Consider the following 17947-nt stretch of genomic DNA (forward strand, 5'->3'; position numbering starts at 1 on the left):
CCGTTCGCCGCTCAGATCTGGCCCTGCATGGCCTCTTAGATCTGCCGGCGCCCCTTGCACCTCAGATCTGTGCGCTTCTTGCCGACTGTGCGTCGCCTGCGCCTCCGTCAGCCGCCCCAAATTTACTTCGGGCCGCCCTGATCTGCTTCACGCCGCCCCAGATCTGGTGCCGCCTGTCCTCTGCACAGCGCCTTCCGCCTTGTGCGCCGCCGCCTCTGCATCGATTGTCGCTTGCACCTTCACCTGCGTTGCCGTACGACCTTACAGCAGCTGCCTCAGATCTGTCAGATCTGCATGTCTTGCCCTCAGATCTGTACACCACCTGCCTATTGCTGCTGCCCAACTGCAACTCCAAATCCCTTACAGATTTCAGGTTTGTGAAATTTGCAAATTTTGACCTAAAATTGCTAAAAATTAGCAAATTAGTTGCATTAATTTTGGGGCTTTTCACCATTGAGCCTGCAATTGCAACATTGGCATTGATTTTAGCAGATTTGGTGCATAATTGCACTAGAAATTTGGGGATTTTGCAAAAATTGGCACTATTTGCAAGCAATTTTGGGTATTATAGGCATATTTGGTTAGCATTGGGCATTTTCCCCAAATTTTTGGGTAGTACAGGCACATTTGGTTGGCATTGGGACATTTCCCCCAATTTTCTGGGTATTACAGGAACATTTGGTTGGCATTTGGGCATTTCCCCCAATTTTTTGGGTATTACAAGCACATTTGGTTGGCATTGGGGCATTTCCCTCAATTTTTGGGCATTATATCATTTGGTACAGGTGACAATCGCATTGGCAGATTTACAGGATTTGTGCACTTGCAGCTCTTAGAGGTGTCAGCTGATTGTGTTTTTCACGGCACATGTATACATTGGTGGTTTGCTGTAGTATATGTATGCCATTGTGGACACTTTGATAGCTTTGCATCATCGTGCAGTACACTTGCAGATTTGGGACATGCATATGTATTTCTCGTTTTGAAGGAGTTCCCTTTCAGTCCATTGGTTATCCTGCTATTTATCTCCCGCATTCTTACGGTTTTGCTGGGCATTGCCTACTCTTGGTGACTTGTGACAGATTTGCTGTACTATCATGGCCAACGGTAATAATGACCTCTTTGGAATGCTATCTCAAGAGGACAAGCTCAATGGGGACAACTACCCTATGTGGGCTTATATGATGCGTCATGTTTTGGTTGCCAAAAATGTATGGCTGTATGTGGATGGCACTGAGGCGCGTCCTCTTGCACCTGCTCTAGCAGAAAGTGAAGTGATTCCCGCTCACCCTCATGCAGGTCCACCTCCTCGTCTTCCTCCTACTCAGCACTAGCATACTTGGGATGCTAGGGATGCTCAGGTCCATGCATTGATTGCTCTCTCGTGCGTGCAAAGGGTGCTTGGGATACCTTGGCGGCATTGTATATTCAGGTCGCAATGAGGCTCATGTAGCTTACCTTCGGGGCAAGCTTTGACCGCATGCTTGAAGGTGACTCTATGGATTAGTACCTTACGCATGTGAAAGACCTACGAGAGCAGCTCATTAACATTGATGAGGTCTTCACAGATAGCTATCTTGTTCAGACAATTTTGCGTAACTTCCTGACTCTTATCAGGCATTTGGCACCACTTTGCGGTTGTTGGTTGGCAATGCACCACTTTGCAGTTGTTGGTTGGCAATGTACCACTTTGCGGTTGTTGGTTGGCATTTGGCACCACTTTGCGGTTGTTGGTTGGCAATGTTGGTTGACAACCTTGTGACTCTCTTGCTTAGTGAAGAGCAATCTCGTTCCAACAGGAACAACATGATGTCTGCTGAGTCAGCAATGGCTGCTCCCTTTCGTGGGAATAGATCTGGGCCTAAACCTAGCCCATCGGAGCCTCCCAAGACAGAGGACAAGCTTGAAAAGAAAAAGCGTTGTAACTATTGCAAGAAAACAGGGCACACCATAGAGGAATGCAGGAAGCGTATTGAGAGTGAAAAAAAGAAGAAGCTGGCAACTTCTTCCACAGGTGCAGATTAGGTCAATTTGGCTACACATGTGTCAGCCTTGACCCTTACGTCTTCATCACCTGTAGAGATGTCTTTTGATGCCGTTGCTTTTGATGACTCTGCTCTATAGTCTGTACTCCATGATATGCATTGTCTGGCAGATGCATTTCAGGGGGGGATTTTACTTGTCCACATGCAGTTGGTGATGCCTCATGGTCACTTATGCTTGTTGACCCTTATGCTAGTCTATGCTAGATGCTTTCTCTGATGTGATGTCTAGTAGAGATGCCTTTTATGGTGTTTTCCCTTGCAGAGGGATTGTTTCTATAGTGTTGACATTGTCACTTTCTCACATGCGATGTTTACTGGGAGTTCCTTTTACACACTTGGCCAGTGTTGGCTTGCTCTCATGGTTTTGACATGTCACATGTATATTATTCATTGTGGGATTATGCATCTTTACACTTGCCATACATGCCACTGATCATGGCATCGCTGAGAGTTTACCTATCCTCTCATAGCATTGGCTGATGCCCGCCTTGCGCCCCCACTTTTTCTCCACATTTTCAGCTTTTCCCATTGCTGAATTTTTACTTTTATCAGCCCTACCATTGCTGTTTTTCCTCATCGGATCCTCCATTGATGAGTTTGACTTTTGCAGCTTACATTGCATGTCTCACAGGCATGACTTTTGGATCCTGTTGCCTTTACACATGCGTATATCTGCCACCTCTTCTTATGCTTATCACTGGTGCAGTTACAGAGCATTGATGTGGATTACATGCAGTTCAATCCCTCTGGCGTCTTTGTCTTCCTTACCCTTACTTGTCCTGAGGAAGCTGCATGTGAGAGAACACGCCTAGGAGTAGCTTCCGTGCATCCTCCATAAGAAATAGAATGGGTAGCTCTAGATCCTCTTGCAATGGTGACTCCTTTGGCCCGAAGATTGGCTTTAGCAACTTCAACTCCTTCGGCTTCGGTGGCTCGATCCTTGATGAAATCTTCAAACATTTGAGCCCTTCTTTGGTCCCGTTCCCTCTTGGTTCTCCATGCAAGGAATTCTTCGCCTCTGAGAAATTGTCTAAACTGCTGAAAGTCATGGTACTCTTTTGATGACATGGCTGTCGACATGGCTCTATCACCCCAAGAAAGTATCTTCAAGAGAAATCCTGCTCTGATACCACTGTAAGCCCAGCGGGGCGTGCAGTGACAGACTCAACCACGTGTCCAAGAGATAAAAATATAAAGAGAGAGGAGAGAGAAAAGGGAATGGGGGTCTTGCACAGTACACCACATCGAGCGGGGAACAGGCCCTGTCCCCTTTCAGGAATTTATTTAGGAACAATCCACGGGCACACTGGCCAGGACCAATACAATCAATGGATACAAAACAAACAAATATGCCAATGTAGGATATCCAAGTCGATGTCGATGTCGACGCACAAGATCTCTGATGCCGAGCACACCACGGGGATAACCCACAAGTATCTCTCACCGGGCTAGTACCAGATCCAATATCCAAATCCAAGTCCAAGTCCAGATCCAAGTCCAGATTCCATGTTCATGTCTAAGTTCCATGCCCAAGCTCTATGTCCAAGTTCTCCATGTTCATGTCTAAGTTCCATGCCCATGTCCAAGTTCTCCATGTTCATGTCGAAGTTCTATGTTCCATGTCCAAGCTCTATGTCCAAGTTCATATCCAAGTTCAAATCCAAGTTCAAGTAGTTCCCATGAGTAATCTCCACAACTCCTACAACTTTGTCGATAAAGAAAACCATGGGAAAGCTCTTTCTGGCAAGAAAACTGAGATAAAACCTGTTTTAATGGTTTTTGGGCGATAAAAACATCCGAAAAGCAGTTTTAGGGTTTTTGAAATTTTTAGGGTTTCTGTCCGTATAGCTCCGTACACGCATCCGTATCACCCATGCATATGCCCATACAAGTCTAGGGCTAACCGTACATTTGAAAAGCAAGTTGGAGAAGGCGTTGATGGCGAAGAAGAAGCTCTCCATGATCATAATGATGCCCACAGATACATTCCACGATCTCCTTCAATCTTCAATGATCTTGTTCATGGTACTATAAGAGAGGTTCAAGCCTTTTTATACTTGAAGAGGGCTTTGCTTTTTGTCCAAAGCTTACCCAAGCTTTTGCTTTTGTCTTTTTTCCCTTTGCTTTCCTCTTTTTTCCTTTGCTTTCGCTCTTTTTACTTTTATTAATAAAATATTACTCCACTTTTGGTGCTTCAGGTCAGAAAACGCTCGCTGAAGCTCCCGCTCTTCCCCCCCCTGCTTGCGCTGCTTGCTCGCCCTTCCCCCCTTCCCACCCACGCGCCCTCTCCCTCCCGCCTGCCCTCGCTTATGTGCCCCCCCTCTGCCTGGCTCTCTTGCCCTGAAGCGCCCCCCCAATCTCCTCGCCTTCGCGCCCCCCCTCCCCTCTTCAGCGCCCCGTCCCCCCCCTTCGCCAGCCCTCTTTTCCCCCCGCCCCTCTATCGCGCTGCTCCCCCCCCCCCCCCCCGGGTTTTTCTTCGCCGCCTTACCCCTCCCTCCCTGTCTTTCTGGTTTTTCCGCCCCTGGGGTTTTTTTCCTTTTTTTTACCTTCCGCCTTCCCCCTCCGCCCTTCGTGTGCAGCTTGGTTCTTGCAGGTCTCTCCGCATTCGCTCCGCCTTCGCCATAGCTTCAGACTCTGATGGAGGCTCCTCTTGCCCCACGTCAGAGGGACTCTTCCGCAGCCCCCTCGCCCACCCCTGAGGATACCCCCATCAGGCTTTCTCTTTCGCCAGAAGAGGAAACGAGCCTCGTCGCAGAGGTGCAATGCCTCTAGGCACATTCCACTATCTGTCGTATAGTCGGCACTCGCCCCAGCAGAGGGGAGATCCGGGATCTTCTCCAGGCTCGCCTGCTTGCAGATGTGGGCAAGATCCTGGACGTTCAGCTACTGGGCCGTGGACACTACCAGATCGAGTTCGAGACAGCCCAGAGCGTGGCCCAGGTCCTTGCCATGAGCCCCCTTGACATCAAGGGCGCTCGGGCATTCTTCAGACCTTGGCAGCATGGCTTTGACCCAGCAGCGGCCGAGCAGGGAGAGCGCCTTTTCCATGTACAGTTTGCTTCCCTGGACTCCGCCGCGAGTACCTTCCGCTCCTTTCGAGGCTAGGAGCACTGGTGGGCTCGGTGCTCGAGATTGGCCCCACAGCAGCTTCAGTGGTGGCTAGAGCAGCTGGGCTACCTTCAGTCAGAGTTTTGGTTCCTGACATCTCCTCCCTTCCGAAGGTCATTCAGCTACCTAGGATAGGGGGGGGGGGATGGATTGATCAGAGAGTGGAGTTCTCGGGACTCCCGAACCAGTGCTTTATTTGCAGGCAGGTCGGCCACCTGGCCAAGGCTTGCCCTCGCAGGAGGCCCCGACCTTCACCGCAGCAGTAGGCCCCTGATGGCCCGCCCACAGATGTGGCTCGGCAGCAGCCTGCGGGACACCTGCTCAGCCCACAGAGACCTCGGAGTGGCAGCCTGGGCAGGGGTGCCGTCGAGGGAGACAGCCACAGCAGCACGCCCAGAGACCGATGCTGCAACAGCCACAGTCTCAGCATCACTGGGTTCCCGTGAGGAACAGCTTTGCTCCCCTCCAGGAGGAGACCCCAGCGCCGACTGAGGACCAGAAGATGCCAGCACTCCCTCCTTCGCCCCCACCCCCCCCTTCCCCGTCCCCCCCTCCCGCCTCGCTTCCACCTTCGCCTCCTCCCGTCCCCGCTCCGGTTTCGGCAGCGGCTCCTTCTCCACCCCCTTCTCCCCCTCCTCCTCCCCCCCCGCCCGCCTCAGCTCCCCGGGAGGCCCTGGTAGTCCCCTGGCATTCACCTGCAGTCCGGAGGGCTCTGAGCACCGACCTTGCTCGAGCACCGCAGAGGAGACTCGGGCTTCACGGATATCATCTATCCACAGTCGGCTGAGTCGTCTCGGCACTAGACAGTGCTCGGAGGCTTTTGATTACTCCTTCACACAGCTTTTTGGAGCAGAGGGCCCCCATGAGCCAGCACCCATCAGAGTGCATGTAGTGATACCTCCGGCCCGCGGGGAGGAGGCACTTGATTCAGCAGTGGCCTTCTCATTCCCTCTCTGTGGCCCATGCGACCGGGATTGGACTCTGGAGCTCGCTCTTAGCACTTTGAAGACTCAGGCAGTTGAGTTTTCTCACCATGTGAGCGATCTGGAGGTGACAGATGTGATAGGCCGACTATGGGAGTTGGCTCATTTTTTCTTGGATCCCGGGAGTGTGGATGCCTTAGGGATTCGTCATTTGGTCGTTCGCATAGTGGCAGACTTAGCACGTGACCCTGGATATGTATGCATACATGAGGTTGCTCTGTCTGAGCGGGAGGCAGTCGCCATGGGACAGCCACTGGCGCCTAATCCATGATTCTTGCAGCACAGCGGGTGGGCAGATTCGTAGCCGCTTGGATGGGGACTATTCTCCATCCAAGCCGCTAGCGAAGGCCCGCCGTACGGCTAAGACAGCATCCATCTCAGCAGGTCATCCATGAGGATCATCTGATATTTTGATGATGCAGGAGCACCACTTGGGGGAGAGCAGGATCTGGAGATATGGTTCGGTGATGCCTGGTAGATAGGACACCTTTTGGTCTGCAGGGTTTGGCCCTTTGGGTGGGCAGGGAGGAGTATGTATGGTCATTGCGGATGTATGGCGGCAGGCCATTGTGGATCCCGGGATCATTGTGCCTGGTAGAGCACAGTATGTCATTCTAAGGATGCATGATGAGCTCTTTGGCGTGCTCAATGTCTATGCGCCCAACCATGCTAGTGCCAGAGCAGAGTTCTGGACCCAGGTTACGGATGCATTGCCAGAGGTTGCACATTGGTGTGTCGGGGGAGACTTCAACATGCTTGAGGACCCGGCCGATAGGGTGGGAGGCAGTCATGTTACAGTGCACGGCACGGAGCTTGCAGCTTGGGAGCGATTTTGCATGTCACTGAGGATCACTGATGCATGGCAGCATGGGGCCTTCTCACGCTCTCAAGACAGTCTTAGTTTCTCTCGGTCGGATCGCCGGCAGGGAGGGACTAATCTATCACGGATTCATCGCTTCTATGTGGGCGACAGGTTAGGGGAGCGAGGGGGCTCCGTTGGCATTCTCGCTGGCACCTCTTTTTGAGACCATGCGCCAGTTATTTTGACACTTGAGGAGAGGACATGGGAGACCAGCTTGCAGTTGAGGATCCTAGAGAGGGTTCTTACAGATCCTAGTCTCGCTGAGGACATTGAGAGGATATGGCATGATAGTCAAAGCTCTAACCAGGATGCAGCAGGCCAGTGTGCCCAGGGACTCATCGAGCTTAGCTCTTTTCTGCACGCAGCAGCCTTGATACGGCTGGTAGAGACTCGTGAGCGGGAGCATCGGTTGAGACGCAGCCTTGATTCGCTTCAGCGCCTTTAGGAGCAGCAGCCTGCATGTGAGTGGGTGGCGTCCCAGCTGAGCCAGGCACGCCAGGAGGTTAGAGAGGCAGAGGAGCAGAGACATGAGTTCTACTATCGTTGCCAGGCCTCTCAGTGGACGTTGCTTGGTGATAGAGTGACTGGGGAGTTTTTTGAGATTATTGGACCCCGCCATGCTCGAGCAGGAGTCCGCCAGCTTGGGAGGCCGGACGGATCGGTAGCTACTGAGCCCGAGGAGATCAGAGCCATTGCCACTGAGTTCTATAGAGACCTGCTTTCAGCGGAGCCAGCCACTGAGGCTCGGGATGCTTGCAGACAGACTGCGTGGGCCCATGTGCAGAGGAGGGTCACAGATCGTATGCGTACAGTTCTGGGAGAGCCTCTTTCAGAGGTTGAGCTTGGTGAGGCCTTGAGGGTCCTTCCGCGCCATAGTTGCCCAGGGGAGGACGGATTGACGCCTGCCTTTTTTATGCGCTATTGGGACCTTTTGGGGCCAGGCCTCTGCAGGGGCTTCCAGTATGTTTTGGACACTGGGGTGATGCCACAGAGCTTTTCAGAGGACTTGATCTTTCTTATCCCCAAGGGGGAGGGAGTATCAGATGATATTCGGCATTGGAGACCTATTACGATCCTCAATACTGTCTACAAGGTCTTAGCAAAGGCCTTGAGTTTGAGGATCCAGCCCTTCCTGGGGGAGTTGATTTATGCTACCCAGACAGGATTCGTCAAGGAGCGTAGTATCCTTGACAACATTTTCACCTTCTGGGAGGCGACGGCCCGAGCTAGATTTCTTGGTGAGGACTTGGTCGTGATGCTTCTCGATTTTGAGAAGGCATACGATAGAGTCGATTGGGATTTCTTAGAGGGCACTATGCTTCGCCTGGGCTTTGAGCCAGGTTGGATTCGAGGGGTGGCGGCTCTGTATTCCACAGCTCGTAGCCAGGTGCTGATTGTTGAGGCTATGAGCATGTATCTGACGGCAGAGGAGGTTTGTTTGAGAGGACTCGAGCTCCCAGTCCGGGGGGAGGACCTGCTTGATGCTGAGTTTGCTGATGACACGGGCTTATTTTTGCATGGCCAGGAGGCCAATCTTCATCGGGCAGAGCAGGCGGTCCAGGTTTTTAGTGCAGCTTCGGGAGCATTGATCAATTGGCGCAAGACAGTGGCCTTTTGGATCAGTAGTGCTCCCACTCCGGCATGGAGCCCAGACCCGGGTTTTAGATGGATTCCTCCTGGCACAGCAGTGCGATATTTGGGATGCCAGATTGGACTAGATTTGTCACCTGAGCAGCAGATTGCCCCGCTTCTTCTGAGCATTCGGAAGAAGCTTTTGTATTGGAGTACAACTCGGCTATCCTTAGGGTGGTGGTGGCAAATCAGGTGCTTTTAGCGACCATGTGGTACATTACGTCTTGCTGGATCTTCTCAAGCTCTTGCATCAGCCAGGTACAGAGGCTGATCAGGAACTTTCTTTGGTCTGGGAGGGATGGTCAGCCAGCCCGGGCAAAGGTTGCTTGGGCAGTTATTACACCTCCGCTGGCCGAGGGAGACTTGGGCATTATAGATCCAGTTGATCAGAGTAGAGCCTTATTGGGGAAGCTTATTGTTCGGGGGCTGCTTCCAGGCGCTGAGCCTTGGAAAGAGCTTCTTTTGCAGCGGTTGCAGGCTCGGGCTCCCCCAGCAGGGGACACTTGGGCACCAGAGATACGATGGATCTTCATAGAGATGAGGAGGACAGGCCTCAGTAGAGGATGGGAGGACAGATTTGCCTTGAGCATCCTGAGAGCTTGGGAGTTGCTGAGACCGGGGCTCTCTTAGAGACCGCCTTCTTGTGTTGAGGAGCGGGCCAGACAGCCGCTCATCTGGAGCCCAACGGTTCGCACAGAGCAAGGTCATATGCTGGGTTCTCGGCCTCGTCTAGCCTGGGGACCATTGGCGGCAGGCCCAGCACGTAGCTTTGGAGATTGGCAGGCCTTCTGCAGCCTCCCAGAGGAGATCCAGGTGGAGAGGCTGAGTCACTTCAGAGGGGGGTTGATTATGAGGGATGACATTCAGGAGGCACTCACAGAGGAGTGGTTCACGCCTCTCGAGCTAGTGGCGCCACGGTGGATGGGAGCCTTTACACAGTTGGAGATCCTGATTGCTGTCCGAGCTTGCACTGAGGATGGCAGATGCCTCTACTATGAGATCCAGGATGAGGGTAGACTTCAGAGAGTGGAGGTGGAGTCGCCTTTGGTTGCAGAGTGGATCTTTCAGAGGATACGGGTAGTGGCCGCTGCTTCTCGGAAGTGGCATGTTGACCCAGACCCTGCAGATGTGCTCCCTGATTGGCGCATATGGGCATATACAGCGCGCCCCTTGGCCCGGCTCCAGTGGGACCCTGGTGAGTAGGAGTGGCATGATCCTTATGCATCCCCTGAGGCCACAGAGATCCAGTATATTGTTCGGTTGGGGCGACATATTTTGACGGCGAGGAGGATGGTCTCTTCAGCTGCATCGGGGCACTGGCGGCTACAGGGACTCTCACAGGAGTTCCTGGAGGATTTTTGGACCCGGCTCTGGGCTAGTCGCGATCTCGACTTTCCAGTGGTGGCTGGTCGCCCACAGGGGCTCAGCAGTTGGCACCTGGCTTGTCTACAGCGGTCTTCCGGCGGCCTGCGTCCGATGCGGCCACCCTCTGGAGACATAGAGACATTGCCTATGGGACTGCCCTAAGGCGCAGCAGATTTGGCTGCGGATGCTGCGCATTCTGGCCCCCCTCTCTCCAGAGGGTATGTATACATGGGGAGCCGCTGCTTGGTCGACTTCGTCAGGGCCTGCTATGGGCTATGAGACGGAGCAGGACAGCCAGGCCATCAGATTCATTAGGGGCCAGCCTCGCCTTGTTCCTTCACCGGATTTCTCGTCCGCCAGCTGGACACAGGAGAGGGATCTACGATGGGAGCTCCTCAGCAGCCTCACCATCTGGTTCACCTGGAGGGCCCGGTGTTTCAGGGCCTTTGAGGGGAGACTGGAGCCACCAGCAGAGACTCTTCGGGCGATTTGGCAGGAGCTGATCCACACATAGCAGCTATAAAACGCGTTTTTTATAAAAAATACTCGACGGGACGTTTTTTTGGATAAAAAACGTCCTTTTGAAAAAAAACGTGAGGTTTTTTTTTTAATTAAAAAATTTGCCAAGCTAACGTTTAACGTTATGCCTGGGCTTTTTTGGGATCCGCGTGCACTTTGGTGCGCTCTGTTGCTTCCCGAACCTGCACGCCCAAGTTCCAACCTCACACGGTACGGTACTCTCTCTCTCTCTCATCTCTGCTCGTTCGCCCCTGCTCGCCGCTCCCCCTCTCTCCCTTGGTTCGCTTCCTCGCTGTGCTGGTCGCCCCCCTTTCCCCACCCACACCCCGCTCCCCCTCTCTCCCTTTGTTCGCCTCCTTGCTGTGCTGGTCGCCCCCCTTTCCCCACCCACCCTTGCTCAAGCCCCCAAGGCAGCAACATACTCTCTCGTCTCAATACATATTACATACTATCTACATACACACTCACACATGCATACTTATTACTACCTACAGGCTACGCGGGCGGCGGCACTCGTGTGGGACGCAACATGGGGAGAAAGAAATTAGCGGTATGGGATGAAGTGATCGAGAACAAGGCTGACAAAAATTGGCGGTGCAAGCTTTGCAACATTGTCTACACCGGCAGTGCACCGCGTGTTAGAGCTCACCTTCTCCACATTACTGGCCAGGGAGTTGATGTGTGTCCCAACGACATTCCCGACGATGTCATTCAGAAATTGGGTGAAGATCCAAGTGTTGTTCGTGCCAGAAAGAGAGCCCGAGTTGAGGTTCAAGGTACGGCACCTTCCATCATAGATTCCTCCCAGACTTCACCACAATGGGATGTTCCCGCATCATCAGTTGCCGGTTCTTCTCGAGCTCTAGCCTCTTTTCATCCACATAGCGGTGGTGCACATCCATCTTTCACCACAAGCCCTCCACTTCCAAATGTGCCAAAGAAGTCTCTTCAACAAAGTTGGGCCAAAATCAAGCATGAGAATGCAAGACGAAGAGTTCGGCAATACTTCTTCGAGTGCAATGTGCCCTTTGACCATGCTCGCAAGCCGGCTTTTCTACACATGCTTAGTGCGGTGGCGGATGCGGGGCCTACATTCAAGCCTCCATCATATGAGATTCTTCGCACCAAAGAATTGAAGGCAGAGGTCATGGACATTGAGAAGGAGCTAGCACCAATACGGGCGGCATGGGCAAGGTATGGGTGTACTATTATGTGTGACGGGTGGTCGGACACCAAACGCCGCCCTCTCTTAAATATCCTTGTCTCTTGTTGTCTCGGCACCATGTTCTTGACTGCCATAGATGGCTCCGGGGAGGCACATACAGCCGAATTTATCTATGGGCATCTAAAGGCAGCTATAGAACAAGTGGGAAGCGAGAATGTGGTTGCGGTAGTCACAGATAATGCATCCAATTGCAAGGCTGCCGGCGCACTAGTGGAGAGAGACTATCCACAAATCAGTTGGGTTCCTTGTGCTTCGCATTCGATTGATCTTCTAATTGAAGATGTGGGAGCCATACCATGGGTGGCGGATGTGGTGAAGAAGGCTGAGTTTATGGTAAACTATGTGACAAGAAATCAACGAGCTCTTGGTATCTATCGGGCAAATTGTGAGACGGAGCTCGCAAAGCCTTGAAGTACCCGCTTTGCCTACCTCTTCATTGTCCTCCAAAAATTGGTAAAATGTCGACGTGGTTTGCGGCGTATGATTACGGATGACAGATGGATTTCATGGGATGGTAGCCGCACCGAAAAGGGCAAAAGATTTGAGGATCTCATCTATGAGGCAGTCTTTTGGCATGATGCGGAGTGCATTGTAGCATTCATGGAGCCATTGATCGCAGCACTACGCCTTAGCGACTCGGAGGGATGCACCATGGGCCTCATCTACGAGTTCATGGAGAAGGTGGGCACGGCCTTCAATGCAAGCAACCTCTTTGATGATGATAGGTATGCTACTTGCAAGTTGTAGGATGTAAGTCGTTCTTTGCTTTTGACTCTTGAGTCTTTTTTCTTATAATATATTCTAGATTCTAATTTATTGTCTTTTGTTCTAAACTTCTATGTCAATAGGATGGATGAAATCAAGGAGATATGGCAAACACGATGGGATTGGTTTCATCGTCCAATTCATGCTGTTAGCCACATCTTGCATCCACTTTGGAGACAAGATGCTCAGAGACATGATCGCGAGCTAAATGTGGGATGGAGAGAGTACACCACCAAAGTGGAGAGAGACCCAGTAACGCAAGATCTTCTCGAGACCCAGCTTCTTCGGTTTCGCGATATGCATGATGTTGATTTTGGCTCACCACGAGCTAGTCTTCAAGATGCCTAGCTTAACCCTGTCAGTTGGTGGGAGAAGTATGGTGGTGACTGTGCCGAGCTACAGCGCATTGCTATGAGGGTTCTCTCACAAGATTGCTCCTCCGGCGCTTGTGAGAGAAATTGGAGCTTGTTTGCGGCCATACACACAAAGAAAAGAAATTGCTTGTTGCCTGCACAATTAAAGCGTCTTGTCTTTGTCAATTCCAATCTGAAGCTTCTTCGAAAGAGGGAAAAAATGAAAGCAATCAATGAGATCAATCCCGACACTTTCAAGGTTGAGATTCGCATGGAGGAGCTAGTGCACCCTCGTGAGACGAAGAAGATGAAGTGTGGGCTTTCCTTGCAGCAGAGAGAGCCTCTTTTGCACATCAGACTCGCACGAGGACCGGCACCATAGGCAGGGGCAGAGGCAGGGATAGAGGCAGAGGCAGAGGCAGGGGCAGAGGCAGGGGCCTTGAGACAGAGGCAGGGGCAGAGGTAGAGGCAGAGGCAGAGGCAGAGCCCGAGCCAGAGGGAGAGGCCAGCATTAGTGATTGGAGTGTTAGTGAGGAGGATGAGCATGACCGTGACCATATTGCAAAAGATGAATATATATAATGTAATTCATAGACTCAAATACAGATCTGTTGTCGTATGCGGTGCAAGACACTGCTACATGCATAGCATACTGCTGAAGATGCCTTCTTGCTGATGGAAGATGTCTCCTGCTGATTCCCACCCTTCGTTGGAGCTTGTGGGAGGCCTTGGCTGCTCTTCATAGACCTTCATACTTCTGAATGATGAGTCATCTAACTGAGGGACTAACTACTGGTTATATACCGCACAAATGCCCAGTCAAGCACCATAATGGCCATCAGCCTGTTTTGGAGGCCACACGACGAGCATTAATGGTCCACGACCTGTTTTGTGTGTGGATGTCATGGATACCAAGTCATATACTGTGTCTAGTTGCTTTAGAAAAGGTGCCACAATGTTTACTTCTGATGCGACACACTTGCACAAGTATAATCAGGATTAACACTTGTTTAAGCAGCCTCCTTTGGGGGATCCCAAGGCAGGGCCGGACCACATTTGGGCTGTCAGTCGCAATGTTTAGGGTTCAACAGGTGGTGGGGAACCTGCTGCCCGAACAATCAACCAGCAATATTAGGGGCTTCTGGGCTCATAAATCAGCCCGCCAACACCCCCCCGCCCCCCCGCCCCCCCCTTCCCCCCCAAAACCACCATCACCAATACAACTTTAAAATCAAAGCATTGTGCATTCTTCAGCAGTCAAGCAGGTGCTAGAACTCTGAATCATGTGTCTGAAAGCGGGGTGCAGTGGATCTTCAGCCAGCGTTTGGAAAGATGTCAGCACTTGCATCAACTTGGGCTTCATTTGTCTTTGGTAACCTTTTGGTTAGGTTTACAGTCATAGTTGTGGAACAATCTTCTGTATTTGGAGCTTTTGCTCGCATTTTTAATATACGGGAATGCCTGCATTTGTGTGTATAAGTCTTCCACTAGCATATCATTCATTTAAACAGTTGCATTAGCCCAACGGTCTTACCATTGAAATCTTTATTGTGGCTTTGCTCAAGTCTCAAAATTGACTGTACAGTGGAGTTATGCTTGATAACCTCAGATGTGTTTGAAGTTTTGGTGCTGCGGAGATGCAAGTGAAACTGTTCTGAAGTGGTTGACCATCTGAGTGAAATATTTTAATGTGATTTTGTGAGTTTGCTAAGAGTTTTAGAAACTAATTCTGGGAAATTTTACTTTGTGGTGGCAGGTTGATTTGGCAGGTGCATTGGACCTGTACTATGAGGACAGGTTTACTCTTTCAGATAAAAACTTTCAGTCAGGGGCCATGCTGGATTTTCATTGTGTATCCCGGAGTAAGGTGCTTCACCCCCTGTTCAAGGCTGTGTGTATATGTTTGAGCTGCCGAATTCTGATAGCTGCTCTTGTCAATTACTTCAAACTAAAAGCGGAGAACCCAGTTATGTTAACATGAAATAACATTTCTAAGTAATTAAACTTCCAAATGATGAATCATGTAAAAACCGGCTTTGCTCCCATGTGTTCATGATGTCTTTTTATCAATTGAAGATGTCTAGGTTTCTGGAAGCTACAGCAATTGGTAGCATCATTCTGGGGGCTGGCATTTTTGCATGGCTTGTGGCTGTACGCATGAGAAGGCCTTCTAGAATGTTGGCTGGCAACCTGGTTCTAAACACTGTAGATGTAGCAGCTGTTTCAAAATCTGAGCTGCCTTTCATTGGCAGAAATAGAGAAGTACCCCCCTTCCCCTTTTTTCTATTTCTTATTAGAAACATGCCTAAATTTAGGTTTTTAAAAGAAAATGGATATTTTTTCACCTTACCTCCAAAAGCATGCTGATTGCAGCCAGATCTCCCAGTCAATGAACAGTTACCTGCAGATGAAATGGAATACCTTTGCAAGTTAGTTGTCACCAAGCTGGTAAAGGCCTTTTCATGGGATGTTCAAATTCAAAGCTGTGTGGGAAAAGGTGCATGGACAGAGAATCAAAGTGCTGAGTCCAATGCTGTTCAAAGGTCCTCTGAAATAGTGCTTGAAACTCCTGGTGCCTTCAGTGAAAATGCTTTTGAACGAGGCAAGGCGGCTTCTGATTTTGACAAGCTGTCTCAATCAACGCGTGAGAATAAGGATGATCTTCTTATCGGAAAACAAAGCGAAAATTTGCAAAGATATAATGCTCAAAGTAGACAGGAAACACTACTCTATCAGGTGAAATGGGCTCTTATAAATTTACTAGATTTTCTATACATGTATATAAGAGAGAGAGAGAGAGAGAGAGAGAGAGAGAGAGAGATAGAGAGAGAGAGATTTTACATAAAAATAGCAGCTACCCAAAGAACATGACCCACATGCTACTTGAGTCCTGCATGAACAATGTGATTAACCCAACCAGCCATGTGGTGTCCTCATTTAATGATAGCACCATCCTGCTCAATGACCAAGTGCATAGCTGTGATGAAGTCCACCTGTTGTGGTCCGTGTCTCTGGAATACGTCATGGATCTGCATATGATGGGTGGAAAGCCTGGATCTTTGGCCCCCAAAAGTGATCAGTCTGTCTCTCTACTGACTCCATGAGTGCGTGGGGCCAAAGGACCCTACGCTCTGGTATGCCTAATGGCATTTATAATCACTCTGTCCATGTGGGGCCTGAGTGGTCTCCTCTAACGTAGGCTGAGGCAGTCAAAAAGTCTGTAATGGAGGTCCGAAAAGCATCCTGCTGGCTGTGACCCCTTGGTGTCTGAGTAGGGCTTCTCGATGTTGACAGAGCTCTAGTGGATACATACCTAAGCATCACTGATCCGCATAGTGCATAATTCATGAGAGGGGGCCAAATTCATCTCAAAAAAGACACTGGAATCTCCCACGAATCTCATAGTACGGTGAGCATTACATAAAAGTGCTCCTCTGTCCCTACTTCTTCAGTCATGCATGCCCAGCATATCCTTCCCTCTTGGGGGATCTCCTTGCTCTGCGGACTCAACATGTAGACAGTGATGTTACTCTTAGCTGGCCAATGTGTGTTGATAGAGGTATCTTGGCACACAACAAATCCATTATCTGAAACTTGCAGGAAGTGCTTTCTGTAGAACTGGAGTTTTGTGGGGAGCTCGGGTGGGGCTATCCATGTGTGGCATGTGTAGAGCATTGTCAAGTCAAGGCAAACAAGGCGGTTGATCACTTGCCTAGAGAGATCCAAGAATGGTGAGTCAAGACGATACTGATAGGGGGGAGGCAATCCATCTGAAAGCCTGTCAAATGAGCTCACTACTGGTGAGTACCAGTACCTGCTCTGTCTGTCTGGTGTAAGCTGCATGAGAGAAAGAAAGAACGATGTTATTAACATCTATGAAAGACCTGAAGGGTCTGTGACCAAAAAGCTGTTACATGTGATCATGAATAAATTGGATGTCAAGACAACATGAAAAAAGTAAAAACCCTGTGTTTACAGTGAAGTAGGCATCAAAAGAAGCTCATGTGTCCGGCCGGACTCATCACGTGTCATCCTCGGCATCATGAACGATGTACCTTGCCTCAATATCCACCACCTGTGGGGCTGCCTCTCTATAATGCAAGTCCTGGATCGGGAGGTGGCGAGTGGAGGGTCTGGGTTGCCGGGAGTGGGGGCGTTTGGCTTTCTATAGAGACTGTGCTCTGTCTGGGAGGACTCTTCGGGTGCGTGGTCACTGGTGCCAGCTTGCAGCAGGTCTGGAGGGTGCTCACTCCATGGGGACGTCTAGCTTTTTCCCAATGAATCTTTGTATAAGCTGAGTGTCATCCAGGCTCTCTAGTAGGGGTGAAAAAAGTCTAATAGATGTGTATGTGGTATTCTGCATCTTGGGCTGCCGCCTCAATAGTCTAACTCTATGGTGTCTCAACTCGAGTAGATATAGTCCCACGCATGAGAGAGAGAGAGACACAAGAAAGAAAGAAAGTTGTATTAACGTCTTCGAAAGGCCAAAATGACCTATGAGACCAAAAGGTTACATCATATCCATGAGGTACATCATCCTAGGTACAAAATAGTAATAAAGAAAGATAACAAAAATCTGGAACTATAAAATCTGGTGTAGGTACATAAGCAGAGAGCTCTTGTATCACCCTAATACATCCCTCATGGGCAGCTGTGACATGGTGTTCAAGGTAGTAAAACTGTGCTGGCATGAGAAGGTCCTGCGATGATGGCCGAGATCCCCCTGTAGTGGCGTGGCTGTGGGCGAGGGCCATGGGGTCTCGGGCGTCGAGCTCTGCATAATGCAGTGGCTTTGTCGAGTGTCACACCTCTCGGCTGAGCTCCTGCACAAGCCTGTGGTCTAGGTATGATGGGTGGAGAGGCCCTCAGGGTGCTGGTATGGAAGAAGTCGGTGAGAGCTCTCCGTGCTGGTCCTCCAGCAAGTACAGCTGATCTGGATCTCACTAAGGACTCCGTGTGTTAATGGGGCTCTTAGAAGAAAGTCCCAGGCATCTCTGATCCGGAAGTCCATGATCCTGGAAAGTGGTCCGAACCTAGCTCGGATTGAGGTAGTGGAACCTCCCCCGAATCTCATAGTATTCAGGGCATCG

General features: G+C 50.5%; 2 protein-coding genes across 4 annotated transcripts in view; both read left to right on the forward strand.

The window, feature by feature from the left end:
* The window catches only part of LOC147625307 (uncharacterized), a 99245-nt gene that overhangs the window by 50276 nt on the left and 31022 nt on the right, over nucleotides 1-17947 (forward strand). For 2 of the 3 annotated variants that reach the window (XM_086818635.1, XM_086818636.1), the window contains exons 11-13: nucleotides 14614-14724; nucleotides 14934-15119; nucleotides 15231-15593. In XM_086818635.1, coding sequence (XP_086674761.1) covers nucleotides 14614-14724; nucleotides 14934-15119; nucleotides 15231-15593 — 660 coding nt within the window. Of the gene's footprint in view, nucleotides 1-14613; nucleotides 14725-14933; nucleotides 15120-15230; nucleotides 15594-17947 lie in introns of those variants that run through there. The other variant, XM_086818637.1, reaches the window with a different exon arrangement.
* On the forward strand, nucleotides 12090-12915 carry LOC147625308 (uncharacterized). Its single transcript, XM_086818639.1, has 2 exons — nucleotides 12090-12464; nucleotides 12588-12915. The coding sequence occupies exons 1-2, from the start codon at nucleotides 12220-12222 to the stop codon at nucleotides 12850-12852; spliced, it is 510 nt and encodes a 169-aa protein (XP_086674765.1). The 5' UTR covers nucleotides 12090-12219; the 3' UTR covers nucleotides 12853-12915.

This window comes from Cibotium barometz, chromosome 24 (assembly GCF_041138505.1).
Source record: "Cibotium barometz isolate CiBa-2024 chromosome 24, ASM4113850v1, whole genome shotgun sequence".
Lineage (NCBI taxonomy): Eukaryota > Viridiplantae > Streptophyta > Polypodiopsida > Cyatheales > Cibotiaceae > Cibotium > Cibotium barometz.